Genomic DNA, 21,568 nt, shown 5'->3' with positions numbered 1-21,568 from the left:
TAAACGCTCATCTTATAGCTGGCGTTTTAACTCTCTGTCATTAGCTGAAGAGAACTGTACAAAATCTCTGAGCAAATTGATTATTTTTTCAAATGCATCCCCATAGGTTTCTGCAGGAATACTCTGGGAAACTCTGAAGGCTTTTTTAAGAGGACAGATTATTTCATATTTTTGCAACAAAAATAAATTGTAAACCAGGAAGGCATCATAGTTAACCAGTGAAATTACCAGAACAGATCCAGAATATGCCAGGTCTCCAAACAAGGCACTTTACAGGAGAAGACAGGTCTTGTAATCTGAATATAACCTCTTGACAACAAAAGAAACGGAACAGCTTACCTTTAAATCGTGACATCAATACTATGAACATGGAGAGAAGGCTAATAAGATCTTAGCTCAACAAAATACACAAGCAGGAAGTTCAAAACACAATAACAAAAATTACCAACAGATCACTGACCATAAAAAAATAACCCACACATTAGAGAGTTCTATAAGTCCTTATGTTGTACCCAGTTTAAAAATGATAAGACACAATCTAAAGAGTTTTATGACACATGACAAATACCACAGCTAAATGATCTTAGTGCAGAGGAACTGGAGACACCTCTGACACTCTCAGTATTACTGGATGTTATAAAATCACTCCAATGTGGGAAAGCAGCAGGCCCTTATTGGTACCCAGTGGAATTTTATAAAAAATATTTTCAAATAATTTAGCTCCACTACTCTATGCAACATTTATTGAAGCTAGAGACAGCAAAATTCTACCTCAGGCTTTCGCCAAGCATTAATTACCACCTTTCCAAAGAAAAATAAGGACTTAATATAATGATGCATCCTATAGACCAATTTCACTTGTGAATAATGATGTTAAGATACTCTCCAAAGTTCTATCTAGAAGAACTGAAAAACAGCCTCCCTCTGTAATATCACAAGATCAAAAAGGCAGACAATTAGCTTCTAATTCTTAACATTTGTTTAATGTAATATACTCTCACCCATAAAATTTAACACACCAGAGATCTTATTATCTTTGGATGCAGAAAAAGCATTTGACATGGTTGAATGAGACTACCTATTCACCACATTCCATAAATGTGAGTTTGGCCCAAATCTATGTGCATGGATCAAACTATTCTATACTAGTCCAGAAGCCTCTGTTTATATTAACAACAACATTTGAAACTACTTTAAACTTGAACGTGGTACTCAACATGGATGCCCCCTATCACCACTGCTCTTTGCAATTCACTTTCGAAATGTGTTAAGAGATAAAAAGGGATTACTTGAGGACTTGAGCAGAAAATAATCACTGTATGCAGATGATATGATACTGTATAAAAATATGACACACAAACTTCCATACCAGCAGTCCTCAATACACTAACAGGATTTCAAAAGATATTTGGACTCAAAATTAATTTGAATAAAAGTGTGATTTTTTCCAGTGACTCTCTTGCACACAATATTTGACTTCCCATTTGTTTTAGCAGATCAGTTTAAATACTTAGGGGTAAACATCACAAGTAAATATAAAGATCTTTTTCAACACAATTTTGCTGTCTGCATGGAAAAATTTAAACAAGATGTGAACAGATGGTCTACCCTCCATCTCACATTAGCAGGGAGAATCAACACTGTCAAGATGAACATCCTACCCAAGCTTCTTTTTTATTTCAGAGTATTCCTATATACATTAACAAGTCATTCTTTAAGAAATTAGACTCAATAATAAGCTCATTTATTTGGAATTCAAACCAGCCATGCATCCACAGGGTGACTCTGCAACGACCTAAAGCAGAAGGGGCCATGGCACTACTTAACTTTCAGTTTTATTACTGGGTGGCTAATATACAAGCTATAATGACCTGAAAATCAACACCAACTGATGAACATAATGCAAGCTTGGTCTGCAATAGACATAAAATCTTGCTATACTTTTTTACTTTTATACTTTGTGCCCCAGTAAATAAAAATTATTTTCAATATATTAATAATCAAATTGTCCATCACTCACTGAGAATATGGAATCAATGCAGGAAGCACTTTAAGATGGAGAAGCTCTTATCTGTTGCACCTTTACTCAATAATCACCTTTTTCTGCCCTCTCAAACCCACACAGTATTTAATGTTTGGAAAAAGTCCAGGTTTAAAATACTTAGACATATGTATATAGATAATGTATTTGCATCTTGTGAACAATTACACTTCAAACTTAACATCCCATCAACACAATTTTTCCAGTACTTTCAAATCAGAAACTTTGCTAAAAGGAACCTGCCCAGTTTTCCTCACCTCCCATTCATTTCTGTTCCAGAGGCAATACTGATCAGTCTTGAAAACCCAGACAGCATCTCAATACTATATAAAAACATCTTAAAGTATCTTCCTTTTAAAGACCCCAGGGTATGATGGTGGTTAAGTGAAAGGATATTTTACTTAACAGCTCTGAAAAAGAGTGGAAAGCATTAATGCATATACATTCCAGCTCCATTTGTGCAAAGCATTCAGTCATCCAATGTAAAATCTTTTATCGAGAACATTTATCTCATCTTAAAATGGTCAAAATGTATCCAGGGTAAGATTCAACATTTCAAAGTTTGCAGTTTGGCTCCAGCCTCACTGGGCCACATGTTTTAGGTGGACACAAAATTAATATAATTTTGGATAAAAATCTTTGAATGACTATCAGACAGCCTTGGTGCCACAATCACTCCTAACCCATTAACAGCTGTGTTTGGTGAACTCCTGGATGGGCTTAAAGTGGTGAAGGACAAATTGATAGTAACTGCCTATACCACACTATTAGCATGTAGACTTACTTATCTTGCTCAATTGGAAGATTCCCAGTCCACATGTTATAAATGAGTGGGTAACTGATGATGTATACTATTTGAAATTGGAAAAAAAAAATCTATTCTCTTTCTCTTTGGTGGGAGTTGAATTATGGTTTGTTAAGTTTGACATAATTGTATGGAATGTTGTTTTCTTTAAATACCAATAAAAATTTAAAAAAACCTGTGCAAGAGTATGTACATACTGTACAGTATACCGTATACTATACAGTAATCCCTCGCTACTTCGTGGTTCACTTTTCGCGGATTCACGACTTTGCGGATTTTATATGTAAGCATATCTAAATATATAACGCGGATTTTTTGCTGCTTCGCAGGTTTCTGCGGACAATGGGTCTTTTTACTTCTGGTATTTGCTTCCTCAGTTGGTTTGCCCAGTGGATTTCATACAAGGGATGCTATTGGCAGATGGCTGAGAAGCTACCCAATCAGAGCACGCACTTAAGTTCCTGTGTGCTGCTGATTGGCTCAGCGACGGAGTGCTGCATTAACCAGGAAGTCTCATCTCACTCATTCAGCATTAACGTGCTCTTGCTACTGCATTCAGGGGATTATCACCTTCATCGTCATCATTTTTACTGCGCAGCATATTCATCACCATCATCACGTCATATATAGCTACATGTACTTCGCTATACAGTAAGTGTAAACTTATCTACTGATTTCATATTGCTTAGCAGTTGTCCCTGTTATTAATAGAGTAAAGGGTGGGTTGTAAACAATACAGGGAGGGTTTAAAAACGTCCAAATACACATTAAATAATTAGATAAATATGGTGTCCCTACTTCACGGAAATTCAGTTATCGCGGTCGGCCTTGGAACCTATCTCCCGCGATAAGTGAGGGATTACTGTATATACTGTAGCTGGTGAAGGGTGGGGATGTAGGTTGTAAGGGGGTTGGGGGTGGATTAGTAAGGTGGGGTTCGGAAAGTATTGGTCATAAAATCTTTTTTTTATTATTATTATTTAGGTGTTCTTCTTTATAAGCCTGCTAGTCCAAGTGTCTGTTAATGGTGGTTTCATTAGAGAGCCACAATTCGGCTAGCTCTCTGGCGCACTTTGTGTTGGCCTTTAATTTTACTTTCAGTGTCCCAGTTAACATTTTCCTCTGATGATGACACCTGGCAGGTTGTCGAAAGCTTGGGAATAAAAAGCTATTTTAAGATATGTGACTCATTTTCACCCTTTGTTGATCTCTAACTACAAATATGCAAAGCGTATCACAGACCTTCATTTCCATAGTATATATATTTTCTGCTTTTTCGATATTTATGTTTCAACACTGTTTTAGGTTTGAATTTTTTGTGCATATTTTTGGGTTCTACATTGGAGTTACTTAATACACACAAATTTAACTGAACTGAATTATACTGTAATGTATATTTCTTTCCAGACATTTTATCAGTGTTAACTTTCAAAAGCACTATTTAATACCAGCTGACTGAACTTCTCTAAAAAAAAAATTAAGAACCAGAACTATTAGGCATAGATTAATTAGAATATAATTAATAGTTTAGGTTTGAAATTGCTGTTCAGCAGAGAGATCAATGTTGGCCCCAGTGCAACTTGAGATTGACATTAATTATTCAGAGAAGTAACTGAATCAAAATCAATCATATTTGCAGATGTACAAAAGGTGGCAAAGCCAGCCAAATGTTCAGAACATTTGTTCTCTGACAGAAATGAAATATTGGATAGGTTCCAGATTCCCGTAACCTTATACTGAAATAAACAAAATGAGAGAATGAATGCAATCTTATTCAAAGGTTTAAAATGAAGACTACCATACCTAAAAAATGAATGAAACTTTAATCGATCGATCGATCGATAGATAGAAACGTAACTTTATTAATCCCAAGAGGAAATTTACATACTCCAGCAGCAGCATATTGATAAAAAAACAATATTAAATTAAAGAGTGATAAAATACATCACAATGGTGAAATTATTCAGCATCATCAACAAGGATGTATAAGAAAGCTACTGTATGAGGTGTGATCAAAAACTAGGGTGAATATTTTAAAAAAGAAACATTTATTGCAGTAAAAGATTTACAACTACTAGTCAACCTTAAAATACTCTCCTCCACTTCGAATGCATTTATCCCAACGCTCCTGCCACTTTGCATAGCAGTTCTGGAAGTTTTCATTTGAGTCTCTTTAGTTGGGCTTTCGTGGCTGCCTGGATGTCCTCAATGGATTGAAATCGTTTGCCTTTCATGGTCATTTTCAATTTAGGGAACAGCCAGAAGTCGCACGGTGCCAGATCCGGCGAATAAGGTGGAAAGGAACACAGTGTAATGTTTTTATTCGACAGAAATTGTCGACTAAAAGGGATGTATGACAAGGAGCGTTGTCATGATGAAGAATGTAACCGTTTCAACATTTTCCTCGGGTATTGATATTGAAGGATGTCCTGATCTTTTCTCGTCTTCAACCAAGTCAGATCCATTACGAAATCGATCAAACCACTTGTAAATAGTCTTAATTGTCGGTGCAGTGTCACCCTAAATCAATTCTAACATCTGATGGGTTTCCTGAGCTTTTTACAGTTTGAAACAAAATTTCATGTTAATGCGTTGCTCGATATCCATTATTAATGACAAACTTGAAAAACACACTTGAACTCAACAGTGACTCACAAACGACGGACAGTATCAAACAAGGTGAAACTTGTCTCAAACTCAGATGGACATGTCAGAACCTGCATTGAATTGTTTTGCATTGCTCTTGGATGGTGCTCTGCATCAACATTCACCGTACTTTTTGATCACACCTCGTATGTGGAATAATATTCCTAAAATCTGAGATGGTACTATGGTTCAGATGTTTCTGGTTAGACAACACTACCATGCTTTGTCCATTTTCTTCATCAGTATTTCACACTGAAATCCTACATGTTGCAGCAAAGCTACATCTGTAAGCTGTAGTCTCAGCACCCTAATAATCTGCATACATTATCTAATTACGATTTATCATTACTGTAATACTGAATACTATATGGCTGTTACTTAAATTCTCTTTCTCCAGGCACTCCAGGATTCCTCTCACATCTCCACATATATCAGGCAGATCAGGTCAATTTTCAGTTCTAACTTGTGCGAGTGTGAATGTGCATGTGCATGTGTGCATGACTGGGGCCCTCGATTGACTGAGACCTTTTCTGGTGTTGTATCCAGCCTTGCACCCAGAGCTACAAGGAAAGATTATAGCCCTCCAGCGGCTCTAACTCAGATTAGGTGGGTATGAGAATGAAAAATGGAAAGAGATGTCCAAAGGAAACAACATAATGGATGGTTAATGGCTTTAAATGGTAATGTACTTTTGTAACTTTAAAACAAATAAATCAAGATCTAGGATGTGGATTAAAGACATGACCAGTATTTCACTGATCCTATTTTTTTTCCCCTGTAGCCAGATACAACTTCACACTCCCACATTCATAACAGCAGGCAACAGGCAGCCAGCACACAATTAAAAACGTAGGCTTTAGTTTTCAGTTTCACGGGAAGTGATGCAAAAAATTACATAAAAAATCTGTTCAAAATTGTTCAAGGGAACCACATAAAAGAATATCATTGGCTAAAAGAAGACTTCACTGTATTTCCTTTGTTAATAATAGTACAAATTACATCAAACATACTGCTTAACATACAATTTACCATATATATATATCGGATATACTACAGTTACTTTTAACATACATATTGGACATCAAAATTTCAAGAATAATCAGCACTGCCTTAATTTCTTGATTTTTTTAAATTAAAAAATGCAATTTATTTTGAACTTCAAACAGAACCTTATTCAGTAGTTTCTCAATAAATATGCTTTGCAAGTTAACCTTACATTAATCATAGACCTTTAGAAGCAAACTGATATTTAACAGCAGCCATACCACATGCACTTCAGAAGAGGTCATCCACCTGAAGCTAAGCACTTGGATGGGAGGTCATCTAGCAAAAGCCTTGGGTGGCTGCTGGAAGAGGTACTGGTGAGGCCAGCATGAGGCACTTACCCTGTGGTCTGAATGTGGATCCCAATGCTCCAGTGCAGCGATGTGGACACCATGCTGTAAAAATGTTGCTGTCCTTCAGGTGAGATGTAAAACTAAGGTCCCGACTCTCTGTGGTCATCCTTCGTAAACAGCAGGGTGTATCCTGATGTCTTGGCCTAGTCATTCTGGCCACCTAATCACCCCCTGTCCCTAACTGTCTCTCTCTCTCTCTAACCACTTCCGTGAGCGTACTGGCATAAAAATGGCTGCTGTCACATTCTCCAGGAGGATGCTGGTTGAAGTTGGTCCCCACTCACTATGAAAAGTGCTTTGAATGTAGAGAAAAAAAAATGGTATATAAATGTAAAGAATTATTATAATTAATTTCCCTGAACTATACATAAATACTTAGGATTTGGATGTAAGGTGCAAATAAATGTAAAAATATGGCAAACTTGATGGCAGAGAACTGCAAAAAAAACATTCTATTTATCTGCATAGCTCATTATGTTTTCATAAATTAGCTAATTACAACATGGAAGTGATTTTGTTACTGCATTTTTATTGCTCACTTTCTTCCAAATGTCAAGGTAAAGTTGCACAGAGTCTAACTGCACCTATGCATCTCAGACACAGAAACACTTGGCACTGCCTTCTAGGCCATTTTTGAATTACAGCTATGTTTACAATGAAAATTTCAAATTTAGTCTGAAAAACTAACAGTCTTCAAATAGTTTAAAATATTGTGGCAGAAACTGTGGCACAACGTCAACAACCTTAAACAGCTTTACACTCACAACATGTCAAATAATGTTTAAACCACTGATGATTAAACTCATACATCTACAGTGATTTTTTTGAAGACAAACGTCTTACAATTCAAAAGGCATGTCTTAAGACTCTTGGTGAAAAGTTATGATTTGACTCTCTTCATCTTCAGCTGTTCATTTTTTCTATATTCTACCATTTAGATCACGGGTGGGCAAAGTCAGTCCTGGAGGGCCGCAGTGGCTACATGTTTTTGTTCCAACCCAGTTGCTTAATTAAAAAACAATCCTTGTCAATTTCATGGCTTGCTAGTGCTTTAATTCTGACATGTCAAGTCATTCTCATATCCTACACTTATTTTTCCTTTCTAAGGATACTATCCAAATGATTTGAAGTCTAAAACAGACGAGTAATTCTCGGTGCTTCACTTTTTTCTCTTTACTTTCCTTCCAAAAGAGCGTCTCCAGTCTCATGTCCACTGAATGCAGCCTGGGACTGGGAAATGCAAGTGGATCTAAATCAAAGTCTCACATTCCCACCTGAAATCGCAATAACAAACCTGCAGCCAGACCTGGTCCTTTGGTCTAAATCCTGTCAACGTGAGTTCACTGTGGAGCTGACAGTGCCATGGGAGGAAGCCTTCGATGAGGCATTCGAAAGGAAAAAGATGATATACACAAACTTGGCAGATGAAGTGGAGGACCAGGGCTAGAAAGTGTCTGTGCATCCAGTGGAGGTGGGCTGCAGGAGTTTCGTAGCTAGTTCCACCAGGAGGCTACTGAAGGAGGTAGGAATCAGTGGGCAGGCTCAGCGGAAGATCATAAAGGAACTGGTAGATACCGCCATAAGAAGCAGCCATTGGTTGTGGCTGAAGCAGAATGAGACCGTATGGGCTGCTCATGGAGCCTCCAGCACGGCACACACCCAGGTCTGATCAGCCTGTGGTGGGCTGTCCTCGGGCGAGGGTGTATTGTGATAAAGGCCAAAACACCCAATGACCCCGGGGTATACAACTGATGATGTGTTGTACTGAAGGCAGTAACACTGCCAGATGAAAATCCATGAGGACATCTCCAGTCCTACCTAAGAAATCAATGCTGTCCTGATTACAAAGGGATTAAAACACCTAGTCCTAGTAGACATACAAGAATTTAATTAAACCCAATAGTGTGTGATAAATACACACAGGTGTAAATGGAAACTAGCTAAATGGAGAAATGCTGGTCTCTTTTGTCATTGACATCGCTTTGCTAATAAGGAGCAATTACAAACAAAGACTACAACTGTTTAAGACTAAAATAAGCAATAAGGGTTCAAAATCTTAACAGGTGAGACAACTAAAGTGAAGCATAAGTGTTACTTGAACAATGAGTGCTTCTGATTAAGCAATTGGGTTGGAGCAAAAACCTGCAGCCATTGCAGCCCTCCAGGACTGAATCTTCCCACCCCTTTTTCTGGTTGCAAGCTAAAGCTTTTTTATATATTACTTAAAATATCTCATTGTTTTCTTATTGCTTTTTCATGTTTCAGCTTGTGGATTTTACAGTGTATTAATACAATCACTGGATTGCTTGACTCATCTTGTACTGTAATGTAAATATATCAACAATGAGTATTGTGATTGATTTTTCTAACAATTACAGGCAATATATACAATACATACAATAAAGATTAATTGACAAAGTTTACTTTAAATGCAATGAGTGAATCATGAACCTTTAGTTTCAATCATCTATTCAAGCGACTGGAGTTGTGTACACCTAGCAAATCTTTACTAAGAATAACTTGAATCGGGCACTGAGCTGAACCTTAGGCTGTGTATCATATATTGGAAGATAACCTTCTAACGACAGCATGTTAAATCATTCTTTGTGCTAAATGTTCAATCTCCTCATCCACCTTTGCAAAGACCGTATCATCTCTTTATCTTCCCACATAAGTAATGTTTCTCTGACCGCCTTCTTCCATCTCCGAAACATTTCTAGACTTCGTCCTGTTCTTACGTAACAGAGTACTGAAGTATTGGTTAATGTCCTATCACCTCACGTATAGATTACTGTAATGCTGTTCTATGTGGCATCCCACAAAAACTTATCCATCACTTACAACTTATTCAAAATTTTGCTGCTAGGATAATAACCTGTTCTAAATCCACTGAACATGTTGGACCTGTTCTCTCTCAACTTCACTGGCTCCCTGTTTACTGCCGAATACAATACAAAATACTGCTCCTAACATTTAAATCTCTCCACAACCTCGCTCCTCCCTACCTTACTGATCTCCTACAGACTTGCACTCCCTCTTACTCACTCAGATCATCATCTGCAGCTTTACTTTCTGTACCACACATCAAACTCTGTTCTATGGGAGCTTGAGCATTCCCTCAATTCTCAAATTCTCTTCCCTCTCATATCCGTCAACTAGACTCAATAACACAATTTAAAACTACCCTCAAAACTTCTGTTCAAACTGGCATACCAACTATGAATTTAACACACTTACTGCCGGTTATCTTTGTATGTTTGCTACTACCTCTGTACCTTATTGCTTTCTGATTTTATGGTTCTCTTTGCTTTTATTTTATTAATGTTGTTTAATTTCATTATAAGGAGACCTTGAGTGTTAAGAAAGGCGCCTATTAAATAAAATTTATTATTATTATTATTTGGTTCAACATTTGAATGGCATAAAAGAAAATATTAGAAAAAGGGCCCAAGTTTGGGAACCCCTCTTAATTCTTTGGATTTTTGTTTATCATTGGCTGAGCTTTCAAAGTAACAACTTCCTTTTAATATCTGACATGCCTTACGGAAACAGTAGTATTTCAGCAGTGACATTAAGTTTATTGGATTAACAGAAAATATGCAATATGCATCATAACAAAATTAGACAGGTGCATACATTTGGGCACCCCAACAGAGATATGACATCAATACTTAGTTGAGCCTCCTTTTGTAAATCTAACAGCCTCTAGACGCTGTCCTCCTATACCCTTTGATGAGTGTCTGGATTCTGGATGGAGGTATTTCTGACCATTCTTCCATACAAAATCTCTCCAGATCAGTTCAATTTGATGGCTGCCGAGCATGGACAGCCTGCTTCAAATCATCCCATAGATTTTCGATGATATTCAAGTCAGGGGACTGTGACGGCCATTCCAGAACATTGGACTTCTCCCTCTGCATGAATGCCATTGTAGATTTCGAGCTGTGTTTTGGGTCATTGTCTTGTTGGAATATCCAACTCCTGCGTAACATCAACTTTATGACTGATTCTTGAACATTATCCTGAAGAATTTGTTGATATTGGGTTGAATTCATCCGACCCTTGACTTTAACAAGGGCCCCAGTCCCTGAACAAGCCACACAGCCCCACAGCATGATGGAACCTCCACCAAATTTGACAGTAGGTAGCAGGTGTTTTTCTTGGAATGCGGTGTTCTTCTTCCGCCATGCAAAGTGCTTTTTGTTGTGACCAAATAACTCAATTTTTGTCTCATCAGTCCAAAGCACTTTGTTCCAAAATGAATCTGGCTTGTCTAAATGAGCATTTGCATACAACAAGTGACTCTGTTTGCGGCGTGAGTGCAGAAAGGGCGTCTTTCTCATCACCCTGCCATACAGATGTTCTTTGTGCAAATTGCGCTGAATTGTAGAACGATGTACAGATACACCGTCTGCAGCAAGATGTTCTTGCAGGTCTTTGGAGGTGATCTGTGGGTTGTCTGTCACCATTCTCACAATTCTGCTCATATGCCACTCCTGTATTTGTCTTGGCCTGCCAGACCTGCTGGGTTTAACAGCAACTGTGCCTGTGGCCTTCCATTTCCTGAGTCCATTCCTTACAGTTGAAACTGACAGTTTAAACCTCTGAGAGAGCTTTTTGTAGCCTTCCCCTAAACCAGGAGACTCAACAATCTTTGTTTTCAGATCTTTTGAGAGTTGCTTTGTGGATCCCATGCTGTCACTCTTCAGAGGAGAGTCAAAGGGAAGCACAACTTGCAATTGACCACCTTAAATACCTTTATATCTCATGATTGGACACCCCTGTCTATGAAGAGTTAACAAGCTCATCCAACCAATTTGGTGTTGCATGTAATCAGCATTGAGCAGTGACATGCATCCAAATCAGCAAAATTACAAGGAGACCCACATTTTTGCACAGCCAGTTTTTCACATTTGATTTAATTTCATACAACTAAATACTGCTTCTCTAAAAATCTTTGTTTGGAAAACACTGCAGTACTAAGATGTTCCTAGGAAATGAAAGACACACCACTGTTATCTTTTTTGTTGAGAGTCAATTTTTATGCAGGCTGAGAGGGGATCCCAAACTTTTTAATATTACTGTATGTTACTCTTACAACTTAAAAGCTTATGTACAAAGCATTCACCAGTCAGGTATTGTCTGCAGTGTCTTTCAGAATCATATTTAAAGCAAAAATCTTAAAAAGCTGTACTGTATTGATGAATAAGCCTCCTTAATTTATTAAGCAGACAGAATTTACTAAGTGATGGAGGTGGTCTAGGTAGCACTTTATGTGCAGTTTACATGACAAGCACATTCTTCTTTATAAAGCAAACTACTAATTCTTATTGAGAGACTTCCTTCATTAGATTTAAGAGTGCCTTGCAGTGGACTATTATCCAGGATGCAGTTCTTTTTTGAAATATGTTATAAAGTACTGTTCTCTTGTGATGGATCTACCAATGAAGCACACTTTCAAAAAATAAAATGATACCTTTTAAAATAGGTTTCATGGCTCATTTAGATTTTGAGAGGATAACAATTAAAGTGCTAATTTAATTAATCCCCGGGAAGTATCAAAGTTCTCTAATGAAATACTATAAATGCAAGAACATTACGTGAATTCATTCAAGATGCTATCTTAAATAGCATTGTAATTTGTTAATCGTCTTTCTGCAAATGTTTTTCACCTCTCAGATAATTTTGAGTTATCTTTATTTTAAATTACTATTCATCTGGAATGAGTAAAATACAGTATTTTGTATATTTGCACAATGCACTTGTAATATTTATTCATAGTGTGCACCGCACCAAGTTATTGCTCAAAACATGGCAAGTGTACGGCAGACTGGAAGCTGTGCCTGGGGCTCAAGATCTGGCCCAATGTAAAATTCATTATATGATTAAGGTGAAATATGTTTTCTAAACTTTTATCAAGTCATTATTTGTACTCGGTTACACTATATACATTTTGCTCCATATGCTGATGTCTTCTGCTATGGATCACCATTGTTTTCCTGATAAATACTAAATTCTTTTTTGCTTTTTAAAGAGCTTGTCTGTGATTGTGCCCATTGTGAAAGGCACTATACAAAATAAAGACTGACTAATCAAACCTTTATTCACATACAATGAGTTAAACAGTCACGGTTACGAAAAGGAGAATTATCCTTTTTTTAAATTTACATTTCAGTATTAGGAGCATGTAAATGGGAACATCTAATAAAAATGCCAAAGGAAAATCATACCCAGAATAAGAATTATAAAAATACATTAAAAGATGTAAGATGGCTAAAACTACATATGCATAACTTTGAAAAACAAAGAACATTTATCTTTTTTTTAGCCATTTTTCAAGTTTACCTAGGCTGGCCTGTTGCCTTCCAAATCTTTTTCTTCCACTTTCTGCAGTCCATCTGCAACCACGTCTTTCCTTTTCAGCTTCACTCTGGACCTCATCCGCTCCCCCTCCATCTCCTACCTTTAAATCCACATCCCACAACACCTCAGCCTTTCCCAATAGTCTCTTACATTGTTTCATGTCAATCTGTAGGGCATATGCCGAGATTATACTCATCAGTCATTTATATAGTATATATAGTATAAGGACCTGAAAATTGACACCAACTGAACAACATACGCAAGCCTGGTCTGCAATAGACATAAAATCTTGCTATCCTTCTTTAAATGCCCTGCTTTAATAATAAAAATGATTATTCTTTGCATTTATATAGCGCTTTTCTCACTACTCAAAGTGCTCAGCAGTTGCCTTGCTCAAGGGCCCAACAGAGCAGAGTCCCTTTTGGCATTTACGGGATTCAAACCAGCAACCTTCCGATTGCCAGTGAAGATCTCTAGCCTCAGAGCCACCACTCTGCCTTGTGCCCCAGTAAATAAAAATTATTTTCAATATACTAATATATATTAATCAATCACCTTAACAACTACAACAAGCTCGTTAAATCTGTTCACCTTCACCACTTTGCCTGCCAACTGCTCAGACACCTGTATACCAACTCCAGCATTGTCATCACTGCACCCCTGCCAGGAAAACTTGTACTTTCAACTACTAGTGAAGAGCATCCTCACAACCTTTAACTTTTCCATCTTGCTCCTGTGTGTACACATTTACGCTCCTCATTAATTTGGCTGATTTTCCATTCAGATTCCAAATATTATTATCCTTATACACTCTCCTTCACACCTCTTGCATTTCCCTTGCCAGTCTTTCCACAGTGCCTCGGGCACACTTTGACAAAATATACACCTATGGTGCCTATGAGTAGAAAGGCAACATCCAGCAATTATTCTCTCAGTGTGCTTTGTCTTCTTTTATATCCGTAACAATTATGGCACCAGTAACTAATTCTTGTCAACATTAAATTTAATTATGACATAGTAATAATAACCAATTATACTGTATGCAGAGTAAAACGTAAAAGATAATAACCAAACATTATTTTAAATATCCAACACATTCATTTTTATTTTTTATCACGTTACTTTTATATACGCCATGTGGCCACTTTATTAGCTATGTGCTGCCCCTCCCATATACTGTGACTAACTCCCCTGTCATTGGCATTATTGTACGTGCAGACAATACTCTTTTGAACAGTTGGTCATGTACAATGCCAACAGAATGCATACATTCAGTCAGTCATCGTCCAACCTGCTATATCCCAACACAGGATCACGGGGGTCTGCTGAAGCCAATCCCAGACAGCACAGGGCAGGAACAAATCCCGGGCAGGGCACCAGCCCACCACAGGACACACACACCAAGCACCAAGCACACAATTTAAGACCGCCAATGCACCTAACCTGCATGTCTTTGGACTGTGGGAGGAAACCCACGCAGACACCCGGAGAACGTGCAAACTCCATGCAGCGAGGACCCGGGAAGTGAACCCAGGTCTCCTTAGTGCAGCGTTTCTCAACCTTTAAGTATTTGTGACCCGAGTTTTCATAACAGTTTTAATCGCGCCCCCCTAACGTTTTTTTGAAAGGAGCTCACTAATACCAATTAGTTCTTTTTTAATTAATGATATATCATAGATGCATATTTTATTATACCTACTTAACTTTTATCGACATTTATCTAACTCTATATTTATTTTTCTAGTACCAGAATGTAGTTTAAGTTAATTTGTTTTGGTTTCAATAGATGTATTTTTTATATTTTCGATTCTTGTTTTTTTTTTTTTCACATTTTTGCGCACCCCTCCCTAGGGGGGCCCGCCCCACAGTTTGAGAAACACTGCCTTAGTGCAAGGCAGCAGCACTACCACTGCGCCACCGTGCATACATTCAGTTCAGAGGAAAACTGTGCTAGACTGAAGATTTAACTGACCTTGAACATTGCACTGTGCGCTGGTGTGACTGGACCATGAACAGAAACCCACCTAAATTTTAAATACACAACAGTTTCAAGGCTGCATCTAAAATAGTGCGTCCATCTATCCACTTCCAAACCTGCTCAATCTCATTCAGGTTTGAGAAGAGTTGGTGCCAGTGCTGAGAGCACCGGGTGCCAGACAGGAGCCAGCTCTGGGTACTATAAGAACAGGCCGCCACCGCAAAAATAAACAACATGATCAGTAGTGGCCCAGATAGGAATTAAGTAGCTGATGATAAGAAGGTGACAAAGGCAGACAAAAGTTGGGCTGAATCACACAGAATACAGTACAACAATGGTTCAAAGGAGTCTTGTCAGAACACATCCTTGACTCCTTTTGATTGATGGGAGTACCAGGAAATAAAGAAAAAACAATTAAGTCCATAAGTCCATCCTGCTGGCTACTAATAATGAAGGTTTGTGGTTGCACTGTAATGATGTGGGGTGTTGTTTTCATGAAACAAATTGGGTCTATTGACATAGGTAGAGCAACACTTTAATGACACGAGATATTTGAAAATTGTTGCTACTTAAGGTTTATCTCTTAATGTCAGAAATGAGAATGAGCTTTTTCAGCAGGATAATACTCAAAGCCAAAAGGCTTAGAAAAGTCTGGAGTCATTCCAGTAACATGACAATAAATTCCGCTTAATGCAGTGGTCTCCCAAGTCATTTTGTCACAATCCAATCAATCAACTATTGACTGGAACAGTAGGAGGTCGAACTAGAGATCTACCACCAGCTCATTAGCAATGGATAAAAATACAATATAGAACAGCATCCCATAACTTTGTCATCCTACTGAATTTAGGCTGCACTAACGACTGATGGAGTACCAATTAGCTGAAAGTCTGCAGGATGAAACCAGAATGCCAAACGACAATTGCTCAAACACAGGAAGAACATGCAAATTATACAGAGGCAGCAGCAGTGAAAAAGCAAGAATCCAAGCTACTGTTTCACCATTTCAGTAAATGCACTGCAGAAATAAAATAATGTACAAGTAAGAAGGATGCCTTTTAAAAATGCAGTGTTGCAAAGACTTTAAAAATCAGAAATAATCAAAAACAAGACAAGGCTACAAGAAGAAAAATAACATGCTGAAATACTTGGAGGGCAGTAAAAATGATTTACTTAAAAGATGACCAAGAGAAAGGGGCATGTCAAAATGGATATGTACATTAAAAGGTAAAAGGATAAGAATGATAAACAGAAAGAAGAGATAAACACAGTATATAGAATACAGCTTTGGGTGTGACAAGAGAAAGAAGCAAGCAATAACTGGAGCGATCAGTACTTATATACGGTATCTCTGCATGACTGTATGTACAATTGTTTAAATGTGCAACATGAATGAACTAATCTTTTCATGTAGAACACTTTAACTCAAGTTATATCCTTAGCAGCATGAAGATGAATTTTGTACATACTAATAAAACATCTGTCCCTTTATTTTCAAACTCCCTGAATCCGTCTAATAGACCTGAGAGCTGACAGCATCAGCCACAAGAAAAGACCCAACCATGGATGAAATGCCATGCCATTCTCGAGGCACATTTATGCACATTCACCCATCCAAGGACAGTTTAGAGCGGACAATTAATCAAATATGAGCCTATTTGAGATGTGGGAGGAAAACCCCATGGGGACAAGAGGAGAACGTGTAAACTTTATATAAACAGCACCTTGGCCGTGTTTCAAAAACCAGGACCCTGAATGTGTGAAGCAGCAATGTTAAGCAACATGAAAAAAATATGAACTTCAAATAAGCATATTATATACAGTATGTGTGAAAATTTGTATTCTAAAGAAATTAAATGTCCTCGAGTATGACCTTTTGACATGTTTGTATTATTCATCAATTTTTATATAAGTGTTTGTCAGCTTAAAATTTATAGCTGATCTTAGTTTTCAAGGAACGCACTACCCTGACTACAAATATAGTTGTGTATTGTCAAGAGGCAACAGTGCATTACTGAAAAATCGAAATAGCCATTCACTGTAATATTGCATTTAATAATACCAAATTCTTAATTTACATTAAAATCGGCAAGTATTCGTTCTTTTATTTTCCTAATTGAAGCCCGGGTGGCTACACGAGTAGACGGGACGCCCGCCCAACATAAGATACTCAGTTTTGCCGGATAGATTTGAACAACATAAGGAAGCAGCTAATCTGCTAATATATGAATATGAAGTGTACGGTTGAAAGACTGGTATTTTAATTGTTCACAACTTCTAGTTATACATAGGTACTCTGGCAAAGTCTTATTTTAGTGGTCCTTCCTTGCTCCTCGGCGTACACACATACCTTCACAGTTGTTCCAGAGTCCGGAATGAGAGTCCAGTTCCCCCGAATCGGTAATGTTTGGCTTGTTCACTTGAATTATGTACCAGTATTCGCTCCAGATAGCGGTGGCAAGGAAACTGAAGCTGCCGATGCCGCTTAATCCGGCAAGCAGCACTACCAGACCCAAGCGACCCTTCATCTCCGCGAGACCGGCGGACCGCAGCCCCAAAAGAGAACCAACAAACGATGGAGACCCGCGCAAGTGACAGTCTCTCTGACTCGAGCGCGCTGCTGGCGCGCGCTTTCTTCACTGAGGAGGAGGAGACGGGGAAGGGGCGGAGCCTGAGCCGCAGGACAGCGCAGCAGGTGCCTCTACCCAGAGGAGAGCGGCACGTGGAACTCGGAGCCAGGGGACCACTGGAGCTGCAGTGCGGTCAAGTTTATGAATTCCCAGTGCATCTGCATTTTTAACAAAAAGTGCTTGGAGAAATGATCCATACGTTATTGGAGCCTCTAGTTACTTTAGGTACGCGGAAAGTAAAACGCATTCAGCTTCGTCGTAATTTATTTTTCATTTTATTCTGCTACATTACGTAGTTTTAAAGTACTTAACTAATTTTGTTGGCCAGTGTTCTGAAGAAAACAGCTTAACATCCACATGAAAACAGAATTTTACAAATGTTAATTTAACGCATTCATTTTGTATTTCTTCTCGATTATAGTAAAGCGGCGCGGATAGGGAGGGTCTGTCTTGGGGAGCATCACGTACCCAAAAGGGACTATAGCTGGGGAGCGTTAGTCTCCTGTAAAACATTCTCACTTACTGTATATCCGAGAAATTTACTGTCACTGTTTAACTTTATTGACACGTTGGGGAATTTTGCTCCAGTAGGTGCATGAATTCAGATTAAATACATTTGTTTCTTAGAAGATGCACGGTTGGGTAGTTCAGCTCATAACAGAAATACATCATGAATAGAAAGGAGTACTCAAAGCAAGTCTGAGACAAGATTATTGAATTGCATTAATTAGGAGAGACGCAGTACACGATTCTAAAGGCAGTAAAAATCATCTAAAGCACAGTAAAGTCCAGTGTTAATTAACAGAGACAATAAAACACAACTGTGAATTCTTGTAAAGGGAGCGTCATGAAAAAGGAGTATCCATTCAACAAGGGCACTACTGAAGAAAGCTGCCGATGAAAACTGTAAAGTATTATTATTATTGTTATTTATCTAAGGTGACTTACAAAGCAAATTAAAATACATATAAAAATGATCGGAAAGTGCAAGCATCAAAAGCAACAGAAAACAAGATAAAAAAATTGAGCAATCTGTTATTACACCAGCAATTAGAATAAGACAAAAAAAAAATCACTATCCGAAATTCTTTTTCAGCAAAACAGCAGTTACCCTTCAGAGGAGGCACTAAGCAGTTCCAAAACAATTCATGAAATTATACCTTTTCAAAAGACCCTGAAACATGAGCAAAATTGGGCGCAGTTCGAATAGACAAAGTGAGATCATTCCAAAGCTTTGGAGCAAGAACTGGGCTATCTTGGCATATCTGGCCAGAGGAAGGACGGCCAGCAGACAGGCTGAGGCAGAACGGAGACTTCTTGAAGGGGTTTATGGAGAGACCAAAGACTGGAGATACTGAGGAGCAGAACTATTAAGAGAACCTTCGGTCAAGACAGGAGTTTTTAAGTGGATCCTTGCAGCAGGAGGAAGCCAGTGAAGAGACTGTAGCAGAGGAGCAGTAAAAGTGAAACGAGGCACAGAGAACATCAGTCGAGCAGCTGTCTGGAGGAGCAGGACAAAAGTCTGATAACATTTGAAATAAGCCCCACCAGGAAAGAATTATAATAGTCTAGTGCCTGATCAAGTAATTTCATGGTATTAATTAACGAAGCAGGGTCAAATCCTATGAATATTATGAAGAAAGAAATGACAGGATTGGGTCATCACAGAAATATATTCAATGAATGAAAGTGGAGTCCGAACTCACAACAAGATTCCTGACAGTGACCGATGGTGAATGGGTGACATCTTCAAGAGCAATGGCAATGCTTAGTGACAAACCTGAGGAAATGGAGAATCAGAAGGCAAGTACAGGATATCTGACTTTGACATGCAGATTTCCATGGCTGAGATAGCCATTCGCACTGTGTAAGTTCTTTCCATGTCAGTACAATTCAACAAAGCAAAGGCATGCAGAATAGGTTAAATGAAGACTCTCTATATATAATCCATTACAAATAAGTGTGAATACATTTATGTCCCGATATGGATAGGTATTGTTTTCTAGGGTTAGTCCTTGCCTTGCATCTGATACTAATGTGATGGAGGCTGGCTACCCATGACCCTATTGTTGAAAAATTGTGTTCATTGTATTTGGAGAAATGGATATATAGCTGAGATGAAATAAACTATGTATGCAACACTTGCCCGACTGCTTGAGGCATCTGTGATTTATCAAAGACTGACAATATAAAAGGTATTCTTGGGGAGAGCTTATGTCAGACTGAGACAACAAGAAGGCATGCTGATGATTCTGGGACAAAATGAAGGAAAATTGCATGGTTTCATGAAAACAAAATTGACTTTTTGGGCCTCAGCAATAAAAGCTATGTTTGGCACAAATATAATGCACTATGAGAAGCGCTTTGACTATAAAACATGGTGGTGGTTCTGTCAATCTATAAAATGTCACCACCTAGACACTCTTGTAAAGATAGAGGGTAAAATGAACGGAAAAATGTTTAAGAAAATTATGATGAAAATCCAGATTTAACCTGCAAGCAACCTGGGATGTAAGAGAGCATTCATCTACCAGCTACGCAATTACCTAAAGTATTAGATAGGTCTTACTGAAGTGATAAACGCATTAAAATTCAATGCAGCGTTGTGGCCAGTCACAGTCTGGGCTGCAGGCTAATTCAGTATATTATGGTAGGAGTAGAAATAATGACATTTATCAATAGTTGCCATCCGACCAGAGCAACTTTACAGAGTAGCACAAGTTGCCTATTTTGGTGCCTTCTTATTCCATTTAAGGATTGCGAGAATTCAATACTTTGTTATCTTCATAAAGCAGAACTGAAGTCAGTCCATTACAGTATCCATTCACTAGCACAAGGCATATCAGATTTCTAAATCAACCCAGCAGCATGACTGTGGAAGAAAATGGAAGTTTCTCAAAGAAGCCTGCATAGAAACAAGAAGCTGCCATAAAAAGTGTCTGACTGATTTTAGTGTAGATTGTGATCTGTGATGGAGTGGTATGAAATAAATTTCCAAGTAAGAATACATTAAAGTCAAGTAGGCAATAGAGTAGAAAATTTCAGAGTATAGTACCTCTTCAAATAGATGCACCACAGACAATATAAATATATAATATTCACCTCTAGCTATCGGAGTGGGAGTAGTGCCTTAGACGGAGTTCTAAACAGTTTTAAACTATAGGTATAGCAGATTTCCTGCTGGCCTATCATTTTTTACCATTTTGTTGGATGGGCCACGTGCCCAGAAAACATAGTCCTTTCTCTCTTTTTCTAACCTTCAAAGTTGACTCGTTTCTCTGGAATTTCCAATGGACTTTCTTGGGGAGTGATTTGTTAGACAAGAGAGCAGAACAGCTAGCGAGGCTTCTAGAATTCTTATTCTCTCTTCAAGAGGTTTCCCTGAGCTCCTAACTCATTGTGCAACAAGATATGATGCTATAATGAATAGGTGATACAAACATGGTGAAGGCATGTAAGGCAGGGGTCTCCAGCTCCAGTCCTGGAGAGCTACTGAGGCTGCAAGTTTTCATTCGAACTCTTTTCTTAATTAGTGACCAGTTTTTGTGGCTAATTAACTATTTCCATCCATCCTCTTCCACTTATCTGAAGTCGGGTCACGGGGGCAGCAGCTTGAGCAGAGATACCCAGACTTCCCTCTCCCCGGCCACTTCTTCTAGCTCTTCCGGGAGAATTCTGAGGCGTTCCCAGGCCAGCCGGGAGACATAG

General features: G+C 38.3%; 1 protein-coding gene across 1 annotated transcript in view; it reads right to left on the bottom strand.

Annotated features, from left to right (window-relative positions):
* The window catches only part of tmem235b (transmembrane protein 235b), a 35,197-nt gene extending 17,203 nt beyond the window's left edge, over window positions 1–17,994 (bottom strand). The window contains exon 1 of the mRNA XM_028819211.2: window positions 17,581–17,994. Coding sequence (XP_028675044.1) covers window positions 17,581–17,758 — 178 coding nt within the window. The 5' untranslated portion in view covers window positions 17,759–17,994. The remainder of the gene's footprint in view (window positions 1–17,580) is intronic.
* Window positions 17,995–21,568: the final 3,574 nt, after the last annotated feature.

Source organism: Erpetoichthys calabaricus, chromosome 14, assembly GCF_900747795.2.
Source record: "Erpetoichthys calabaricus chromosome 14, fErpCal1.3, whole genome shotgun sequence".
NCBI classification, from domain to species: Eukaryota; Metazoa; Chordata; class Cladistia; order Polypteriformes; family Polypteridae; genus Erpetoichthys; species Erpetoichthys calabaricus.
This window is presented reverse-complemented; position numbering and strand designations above follow the sequence as displayed.